Consider the following 11,106-nt stretch of genomic DNA (forward strand, 5'->3'; position numbering starts at 1 on the left):
CAGCAGAGAGGTCCTCCCAGTGCTCAGTACAAGCTTCAAGCTAACTTCAGCTCGCAAGCTCTCCCTCCAACCCCACCACTTTCTGCAGGGCTTTTCACTTGCAAGCCTGTCTACTTACATATGTAACATTTTCAGCCATGGCACAGCTCCCTGCCTAATCTCCACCCTCCCTGGCCCTTCTGAGCGAGATAAGAGCAGCTGCACAGGCAGCAGAGCAAACAAAGCTAGTGGAGCTGTAGCCTGCAAACCTTGGTGGAGAGCAGGGAACAGCCCCACAGAGAGAGGCGATAGCAACGCTGCCACCACCGAGACATGGTACAGAGCCAGAGGCAGATGTGGTAGGTAGGTTCAACCAGCCAAGGCAAGGAGGAAAAAGTTGGGAAAGCAGCTGGGAGCCCACCTTCAGGCATCAGTTATGTAACCCTATTTCCATCTTCATTTATTTCTTGGCATTTACTGGCACAGTAGGCAACCTCATCATGCTCTTTGCTTTTATCAGTAATGCCATCCGGCACAAAGTCCTTCAGCCCTTAGACAGGATCATTGTCAACATGGACCTGGTGAACCTCTTACTCTGTTGCTACAAAGAGGTCCCAGCAGTCATCTCCTTTGCCAGCTCCAGTGTTTTTGGTTAAAGGGGATGCCGCATCCTCCTCTACACATATCACATGCTGAGGTTGATCAGCATCTGGTCAGTGGAGAATCTAAGTTTCCTCCATCTGATAAAGATCCACAGACCTAACCATCACTGGTCCAAGTTCATCTACAGGCACCAGGGGCAGTACGTGAACACCATCCTTGCTGGGTGCTGGATCTTCAGCATCATCTTCCAATTGCCCTACTTTCAGTACAACACAACAGCAGAGAGGATTAAGTAATGAAACCACCGTGTGTCTGGCTACCAGCACTTGCTTAGGTTCTCCAGGGAGTTTCATCATGAAGTTCACCACCTATGCCTCTGTCAGCCTGGATCTCATCTTCATCATCCTTGTGATAGTCCTGAATGGATTCATCATTGACCTCCTCTGGAGGCAAAGGAGAAAGATAAGGGCTGCCTGCACCACAGGGAGCACTTGGAACAAGCGCACGGCTCAGGCAACCAAGGTCTTGCTCTCACTGCTTTCCATTTATGTTGTCTGCTGGCTCTCCAACGACATCACCTGGATTGCTCTTGTTTCAGGACTCCTTAAGCACAATTTTGAGAACAGCATTCTCAGAGGTCTCTACAGAGTGCTGTCGTGCATCTATTACTCATCCAGTTCCTATGTCATTGTGTTTGGTTACAAGAAAGTCAGACAATACCTCACTGAAGCCTGCTGGTGCCTGAGATGTGAGAAGCCTACCATTGTCCAGAGTATGGAGATGTAACCTCCCAAAATCCTTCGTGGGTTCTCCAACTTTCCAGACAGAAAAGCATGTCTTCTATGAGGGATTTCTTCAGGCATTTAAAATAAACCCCTGCCACCCTTCTGGAAACACCTCTTGGATCATGCATTCAGGGGTTCCCATAGATCTTCTTGCACCTTTTGATAACATTGTGGGATATCATAATCCAGACGAGGGAACTAATCAGAAAAAAGATCCAGTAGACATCAAACAATGGATTCGCCTCAGAGATGTGTCACAAAAAATATCCCAGAGAAAGCGCAGCAGCAGGTAAACATTTACCCTCAGCCAGATGAAAGCAAATGGAAATACTCTCATCATTGCCAGTCAGCAACAGCCCATGATAAACAAGAGATCAAGTATATATATTCCCTAAGGACTTGTTACTTTTGAAAACTATAAAAGTGAAAGTAGGTATTCTTCAGTATCATCACTGGCAGGCAAGTGTTTCCATTTCCACAATATCTCATTGAGAGAGAAAACGGGTAACAAAAAGCTGTCTGAAAGCCCAGGCATTGCACTAATGTGGACAGCCAGCAGAACTATTAGGTTCTAGGAAAAATTACTGCAAGATTGTGTTTTCAGAATTCATGATTTTATGAAGAGGAAAATAGGACCAGACAAATGGTGCTATGCTTTAGAAGTTTATGGCTTCCAGCACCAAACATTTGATTCTCAACAAAACAGAAATCATGAAGTCACAATCCCAGGGTACATTTTCTTGTGTCAGATCATTCCGTGTATAATACAGCTGTGAAAATAAAGGAAAATGTAACTCCAAACACTTATGTATCTTTCCCTCCTAGCCCCAAGACAGGCGTCTGGGAAAAAAAGAAGGAAAACTTCTTGTGTGCCATTCCGTCTTTAAAAAAAAAATTTTGTTTCCATTATTATTTTGATGTGCTTATGCATAATTAAATGTTTGGTGACATACTGAAAGGTGTTTCCCTTCCTTTCTAGTGCTGCCTAAAAGCCTCCGTCTGCATTTGTGCTCCCCTTTTAAAGTGGCAACACCTGCAATGCAGCTACTGGGGCTTTGGGGGTCTCTTCTTGTCTGTCTTGTCCACACAAGACTGCTCAGTATTTGTATATAGGCATCTTTTGCCATTTTGGGGTATATATCTCCAGGGTAACAACCTGCCTGCAATCCAGAGAGGCTGCTAAGTGCCTGGGGAATTTTAACAGATGCTCAACAAGGGATGGGCTCTGCAGAAACGTAGCCCAGGACCTACCTAGCCTCTGTGCTGCTTTTTCCCTTACAATTTGGTTGCAACTGGCAGATGAAATCCCGTGAATCTCGCTTATGGGGTTACTGGTTTTGCATCTCTCTCCAGAGGATCCAGTTTAGCTTCTTTTCCTTTAAGCTCTGCAATCCAGAGCAAAGATCATTTCTGAGCATCCTGACCTCTGTTGGAGATAGGTCCCTGCAGAAAGTGCTCCCTGCAAAAGTGCTTTCTTACTGCTTTTGAGGGACAAATGTTGCCTAGGTTTCCCTGTTCTTCTTTTTCAGGGGCTCCAGGCTTTCATGATTCAACACACACTGCACATATAAAATAAACAGAGGCAGCAAAAGCCTCCTGCTGGTCCCTGGCAGAGGCCATGTGTCACTCCTGCCCTCTTCCCACCTACCCGGGGGATGCAAGCTGCCTTCCCCTGTCTGTCCCCTGCGGTCCAGGGCACTATGTCAACCCCAACCGCTCGCCTCTACGACCCACTGTGGGTCTACACCACCATCAGCAAATCACAGCCTTCTAGAGACGCTTAGAAATTGTCCTGATTTTTGAAAGTTGACCCTGCAAGGAAGGCAGACAGGGCAATATTGTGGGGAAAGGGGGAGAAAAGAATTGATTCTTCCCCTGAAGCCTTCTGTACAGCTTTTAAAAAGGTCCCTGGAAACCTGCCGTTTTGGCCATCGAAGAAAGCAAGGTACTAGATTATGTGTGCCTTGAGTCTAATCCAGCCTGACAGTCTTCACAATCTGATGTTCCCCCATTTTTCCACAGATTAGGTACAACAGAGACAACCGCTCTGTTCCGTTTTCTACACTGCCCAATTAACACTGGCTAGGAGCACCACTTGTTGGAGAGAGAAGGCAATTCAGTCGAAACACGTGACATGAGAGATGAATGCAGTACCAGCAAAGACTGGTAACTCACGATCCTGCTGGACCCCTACTAAGTGCTTTGATTTTAAGGTGTTTTTTTTTAATTTATTTTTAAATAAAAATACCCTGTCTTCTCCTGCTCTCCTCTAACTTCCTCCAGGAACGCAATCTATTTGGATTAGCTCCAGGAGATGAAAGTAGCCTTGGCTGCTCTCAGAGATATCTGTGAACTCCATGCAGTTCAAGTAGAAAAGCAAATATTCCATGTCAGTGATGCAGCTGCCTTAGCTCTTGGCCAGCCGTCGGCAAGGAGCTGCTGAAATGGAATACTGTTATTTCAAAGCCAGATAAGGAGACCACACATGCTGCTTTCAAACTGATCTCTTCTTGTACATGCAATCCCTTCTGTTTTATTTCACAGTCATTTGCAGAATTCTATTAAAATTTAGGCTGGAAGGTACCTTGTCCAGCTGAGTGTTGAATACCTCAAAGAAAAGCAAAGCTCCCACCTCTCTGGGCTTTCACCGTCCTCACAGTGAAAACGTTGCTCCTTGCATCTCATTGAATTTCCCTTACTGCAACTTACACCCATTGCCTCTTGTCCTTTCATCGCACACCTCTGGGAGGAGTCAGGCTCGCCCCCCTCTCTATAATCTTAATTACATAGCTGAACGGAGCAATTAGACCTTACTGAGCCTTCTCTTCTCCAGCCTACCCCAAGCCAGCTCCCTCGGCCTCTCTTCTTATGTCATGTGCTCCAGACTCCTGACCACGTTCATTAGGACATTCACATGGTGCTACACACAAGGCAAGACCTCGTCTGGCCAAGTCATTCATATTCAAGACAGAAAGACAGACACATGAAGAAGTGCAGAGAAGTTTGGCATCACTCGGGTAGGGAGCAAGAGGACCTGGGCTTGTTCAGCCTCACTGAAGAAGTCTGAAAGGGAGATGAACTCAGGCAGATAAATAGTCCACTCTTGGGTTACACCAGTATTTTTTAATGCTGTTGTTCCACAGACATGTCTTTTGGTGATACAAAAGTTATTAGAAGCTAGGATCGGTTCCCTGGCTCATGAGCACAGAGGGAAGGCACAGGTGAAGGGATGCTGAGAATGGCAGGAAGAAACCTTTAGAGGAAGGGAGGCTTTGCACCAGAGACAACATCGGGAGAACCACAATTTAGCCTCTAGCCAAGACAAAGTCAAAATGCTTTCTCCTGTGTTGCATCCAGAAAGAGACGTATAGGCTATGACTCAACCTGCTCATGCCAAACCCAAGATGTTAAAAGGTGGGCAGCATTCACATTAAATGGAATTTGCAATCCAGCTAAGCACACTTGCTTGAAATAACTTGGCTGGAAACATGGATTTTTGCAGTTAAAGCCTTACCTCAAGCAACAATCACTCTACAGTTGCAAATCCCCATCAGTCACTGCGGACAACCTGAGAGAGGTATTGCTGGGTTACAGCACCTGCATCCCTGTTTTCTCTACCGGCCCACGTGCAGCAAAACAAATTGCATTTTGACATCTCTGATTTTCTTTTCCATTAATGCTGGTGGATATGTGGAGAGAGAAGAACAGTTCTTCATTAATTTGTGCAAGAAAGTCTCATCATCCAGGTCTTGGTCACTACTTGCCTGTTGTCAGCTGAGTCACGGACTTTGCAGGACATTTATTTCAAATGGAGACAACTGCCCTGAGAAGGAGATAGTCCATTTAATTAAATGGGTTTTAATGGAAACAAGGGAAGGGACAGGTGAAATTAAACTGGAGCTACTGTGACAGACTTCTTAACTAATGACTTCTAAATTGGTTACAATTTACATTTTGAAAAGATACAGGAAGCTCATTAAGGCTCTAGACAAACTGCTTGGCTGACCAGAGTGGGGAGGAGCGAGCTCTGCAGTTGAGCTGCACTGCATGAGAAAGATACCCAGAACGACAGCAACTACTGAACGTTAACACCACTGCTATTTATGTAATAGTTGCGTTTGTGAAGAAAGCCAATATTTTTATCTTTGATTTTTCAGCTACAAAAAGCCAGGCACAGAGAAGTAACCTGGGACTAAGCTCAGATGAGCCACGCAGAGTTAGCCAAGGATGATTTCCAGCAGAAAACACAGGTCTTAGAAGAACAGGTCTTTTCTGGGAATGTGTCCATTCCCAAGAAACGTTGGTTAGGAGCCATCTGGTATAATTTATAGCCAAAAGAGATGAAGAAAACAATGCAGATGAATTGCTGGAAAGACATCCACACACACAGATGCTGTCACAGGCACACGGTCCAAACCAGGTGGTCAGGGCATTAACCAGGGAGAGCCCCTGCTTGAAATCAGGGACATCCAGATCGACACACCCTGCATGGTTTCTCTGTTCACCAAAGAGCCTTTGAAAGGTTTCGGGTTTGCTTCAGCGCGCACCAGGAAATTTTTGAGAATCACTTCTCACCCCGCTGCTCTTGCAGCTTAAGCCAGCGCCCTGTCTGCTGGGCTCCACCGCGCGGGGCTGAGTCATACCAAAAAGGTAAATCCCCACCTCTGTGGCTATGCAGGAGGAAAGCGACTGAATTTCAGTCTTAGGGATTTCACTTCACCACTATTTTTTTCTTTAATCCCCCATTATCACAGCAGTCTCCATCTCCAAATATTTTTGAAGACCTGCTCAGGGAAATCCATGGATTTCTTTTAGATTTATATTTTTACTGGCATTATTTGTTTCAATTCTTCCCCCAGCTTTTAGAGAGAAAGAGCCTTTACCTGATCACCAAGTCTCACTCCCTGTACCACTCAGCCAGTAATACCTGCCCAGAAGAAGCTGTGGCTGGACTAGACCAGACACTCAAATCTTCAGAGCAGAAACAAACTGCCATGAAACACAACACAGTGGGACAAACCTCGCAATGGCTTCAAACCTTCCACCACCTTTTGACGTATTGTGGACACTAAAGCAGGAAGACAAAAACAAATGGAAACTGCCACACAGTGAGAACCAAGTTTTTGGTACCTCTTTTGCAAATGACAGTACAGCTCATGACTGTGATCACCTGAACTCCATAATGGAAAGGAAAATAAGGGGAGATAACCACGAGATCCCACCTAGCGGGGCCTTTCCCCTATAACTTCCAACAAAGCTCTGTTAGCGTTCTCACAGCCTAACCAAGGTAGAACCACAAAGCTTTGCTTGCATTCAGCAGCAGCCTGGGAGCATACAGGAGACAGAAATCCAGGGCTGCAGTTCTGCTTTGCAGGCAGACCCCTGGCAAATTGACCCCTTTGCTTAAAAGCTTCAGTAACTCTAGAACAAGAGACCGATGCAAGCAGAACCTAATTTTCCTCTGTCTTTTATTCATCTTGTTTTCGTGCATGTTTTAATTTTGCACTTTTGTTGTTAAAAAACAAGACTGTTTTGATTGAGTATGCCTGTTACTTTTATTTAAATTTCTCCGTTTAAGGTAAATTTAAGAGTTATCTCACGCAACAATAAGCCACGTTATTTCTCTTAAAACAGGCAATCCAAGTAGAGCAGTGAGAACAAAGCATCAAGGTCTCAGCAGACCAAGACAGGTCTCACAAGCTTCTGTAGAGACTTTGGGGAGATGCTGAGCGACCACATGGTGCACCCCGGTGCTGGGTGGAGTTCACCCCGAATGTAGGGTTGCCAGTTCATTGCCCTGCAACTGTAAAATACATCTGCAGCTCTTTAAGACTGGCATACTGATTTGGACACCTCCCAGAGGCTGATCCTGCAATGCACGGAGCGCTTCCTGGAAGGTGCTGAAGACCTTTTGTGCCCACTGGCACAAAAGGAGTGGATCCAGAAACGCATGTTGATTAACACATTTAGAGACGAGTATTTGGCAGAATACCCGCAGTTGATATCCAAGTCGGGGGGAGCAGTCAGGCAGTGCTTGCATTATTTCTCCCCGTACATACATTCTGTTACACGGAGGTTACATGCATATTGTAAATTCAGGCATGCCCAGGCACTGGAAAGTAATCATCCATGTGAGAAAATTGTTAGAAAGTTCCCCAGCATAAATTTGGGTGCCAATTTGAATTTTCCTAGATAATTCCCAGGCATGGTTCAATGCACAGAACAGTCCAAGAACAACTCCCAGCAGGCAGTTTGCATCCAGTCACCCTCTCCTGGAAGGCAAGACAGTTTACAAGGGTGGAAGAGGGCAGTTTGTGCCAGTTGGCCACAGGCTACATTTAGTTCCTGGATGCACTTAGTTTATTAGCACTGATGAAGCTGAATTGCCTCTACTTAGAGTCTCATTGCTGGACATCAATACATGACGCCACCGTACACTTACTGAATCAAACACTCTGGGACTGCACTGCCAGCTGGATTAATTCTCGTTGCTGTTACAAAGAAGTGACAATCACGCATGCAAGTGTGTATATAATTCCTATATACAATGAGGCATTTGAGGGGGTAATGTGCTATCTGGCCTTCTGACAAAGTAAAGAATAATTTGAAAAGCCACATATTTTCCCCCAAAACTGCTTGCATCAGGCTCAGGCGCTGCCCCCACGCTGGCTGAGGAAATTGCATAGGTTTGCAAGTTCTGGATTACTATGATCCCACCGTAGCGCAATATTTGCTAGATGGAGTGGGATGAGTTATGCTCCAAGAGGTGGTCTTTTAACTCCGTTAACACTCACTGCACATACATTTTCCTTGTGCTTGGTAGGAAGTCAACCTCAAAATCCTGTGAAATCTACATGGTTATTAAAGAAACCAGAGGGACTTTTCCAGATCTAAACTAGGAAAAATTCAAAAGGGCATCTGAGAAACACAACCCAAGGGATGTAAAATGTTTCTGAAGAAGACTCCTGTGTTGTAACCAAGCTGAACTGACCATCTGATACGCTGCCACTCATCTGTAGCTTGAACTCTGTTTCTACATGGCACAATGGTGACACCTACAGGAGAAAACTCACGTGCTACCTCTGCAGTCCAGAAAGGAGCAGATGACATCACTTCATTAAGATTAACTCCTTATTAAAGGGTGTAGGGACCGTGCAAGCAAATAAAATACATACCAGTCTCACAACTAACTGTTGGCTGCAGACCAAGGTCATTAGCGGGATGATGACAAAACAGGATCCGGGAGCCATCAACTCCTTCCACATCTGCTGTAGCCACTGCTACCAAGCAAAGCACAAATGACAGAAAAATTAGGCAAGCAAAAAAAAAGTAAAATTACTGTAATAATGCTTCTTTCCGAATGCATCTTTTGAGCTTTGCTTGGTGTATACCCATGTGTGGCTCCAGGACAGGGCTACTTGTGCACCGAGAGCCTTGGACTGAATTACACTGAGACTATCGCTGAACACACAGGTTTGGGAGAACACCCCACCGCTTCCCGATCCTTCAGCCATGAACTCAGTGCAGGGCAGAGCACAGGCTGGTATCTCACACTTGGCTTGTGTGAGACTCTCTTCTCAGCAGTGTTACAGGACTTGATACAGGGCCATAGAAGAATATTCAAACATTACATCACATAATATTTCTTAGGAAGTTTAGTACGTTCTCTAATCGGAATGAATTTTAAGGAAGTGAAATATCCTACATATAAAATAACTAAAAATTTGGTTTTAACTCTCATTAAAAGTCAGCATTTGTCAAATTTGCAAGCAAAGACATGGAAGAAAAACCCCAGACATTTGTCATTCAGTTTTTATTTTTACAAGCAACCCTGAGCATTACACGTGATATAAAATAATCATTGTCTTAAGCATACCCTAAAGATAACCACCAGGAAAGCTTCAGTTCATAATTTATCTAATTGTCTATAGATGCAATTTCCCTTGTGCCTCAAAAGTTATCTGAGGACATGTCCTTTCTGACCACACAGTGATTAGACTAACCTGGTAAGACAGAAATAGACCACAGACAATACAGTTTGTGCAAAGCATGAACAAAGGGGCATTGTCATTGATTTCCAAAATGAGACTTGAAAGACTGATATTAAAATAAAACTTTGTAATAAAACATCCAGTCCGTAGTTCAGCTCCTTTTTGAGAACTTCCCACTGTGTCGCTGGTTCTACGCTGTTAAGACTTAGCAGAAGCTGTTTTTTTCTGCAGCAGATAGATCTGAATTTGTCTCCAGCTCACGGCAGTATGTACATAGGCAGCTGTGCAGTCCCTAGTAATGACTAATTAGCTAACACAGTTCTTTTGACTATGTCTGTATGTCCAATAGCCTCTAATTTCCATTTTCAATTTGTTAAAGCATTTCCCCAAAAAAATTCCTCCCAACAGCAGAGTGCTTTAAAAGGCCACACTAAAGGGATCTCCAAAGCAAGAAAGGGCTAGATCAGTCAGAACTTTACAGCCACAAAGCAAGTCAAAATAAGTAAAAATTCTTTTCTCCTCACTTATAGGACTGGGGCAGAGCCCAACAAACGGCTTCAGATCGAACAGTGGGTGACCATCTAAAGGGGGAGAATTTTGTTCTCCACCCCCAGATACAAATTCCTGCAGCATCTCTTCATACTGATACATGTTCTGATCTGGCTAAAAACTAAATGCAGAAAAAAGAAAAAAAAATAATTAGTTCCTTGCTCTGGCCCATTGCGTGGTCACAGGGCATTACTACCAGTAAAAGAGAAGCAACAGGAGGCTCCATTTGGCTGGACACCAGCATTAGATCAGCTTAAAGCAATTTATCATCTACAGCCAAAGCCCACCCACCTGAACTGGCTCTGAATAGATCGATGCAGACCTGATTTTTAAACAGATCAGCTTCCTCCGATCAGCTTGCTTTCCTACATTTTTACCAAATTAAGCCAGCTTACTACATCAAACAGCTAGTTTTGGGCCATTTCAGGGTCAGCCTGTCCGATTTTGTCAGAGCCAGACTTGCTTTGGTTCAGGCCGTATCAGGACATCATTTCTTCAGCCGCCTGAGTAGCTGCTGAGCCAGGCACCTTCACCTTGCTTCCATGCCTACGTACCACTGACTTAAAGGCAGAAGTTATGGGTTACTCATAGGTGAAACTACAGACCGGTTAGTCTCACATTGGTCCCTGGGAAGGTAATGGAGCGACTCATTCTGGATGTCCTCTCCAAACACATTGAGGAACAGGGAGTTATTGGAAGTGGTCAACACGGATTTACCAAGGGTAAACCATGCTTGACCAATTTGAGAGCCTTCTATGATGATGTAACTGGTTGGCTGGATGAGGGGAGAGCCGTAGATGTCATCTACCTTGACTTTAGCAAGGCTTTTGACGCTGTCTCCCATAACATCCTCATTAGGAAGCTGAGGAAGTGTGGGTTAGATGAGGTGACAGTGAGGTGGATTGAGAGCTGGCTGTGTGACAGGACTCAGAGGGTTGTGATCAGCGGCACAGAGTCTAGTTGGAGGCTTATAACCAGTGGTGTCCCCCAGGGGTCAATACTTGGTCCACTTTTGTTTAATATATTCATTAAAGACCTGGATGAGGGGACAGAGTGTATCCTCAGCAAGTTCGCTGATGATACCAAACTGGGAGGGGTGGCTGACTCTCCAGAGGGCTGCGCTGCCATCCAGCGTGACCTGGACTGGCTGGAGAACTGCGCAGAGAGGAACCTAATGAGGTTCAACAAAAGCAAGTGCA

At 44.8% G+C, this 11,106-nt stretch overlaps 1 protein-coding gene across 1 annotated transcript in view; it reads left to right on the plus strand.

Annotated features, from left to right (window-relative positions):
• The first annotated feature begins 936 nt into the window (after window positions 1–936).
• Window positions 937–11,106, plus strand: part of DDRGK1 (DDRGK domain containing 1) — a 49,524-nt gene continuing 39,354 nt past the window's right edge. The window contains exon 1 of the mRNA XM_009882545.1: window positions 937–1,354. Coding sequence (XP_009880847.1) covers window positions 937–1,354 — 418 coding nt within the window. The remainder of the gene's footprint in view (window positions 1,355–11,106) is intronic.

This window comes from Charadrius vociferus, unplaced genomic scaffold, assembly GCF_000708025.1.
Source record: "Charadrius vociferus isolate BGI_N301 unplaced genomic scaffold, ASM70802v2 scaffold213, whole genome shotgun sequence".
NCBI classification, from domain to species: Eukaryota; Metazoa; Chordata; class Aves; order Charadriiformes; family Charadriidae; genus Charadrius; species Charadrius vociferus.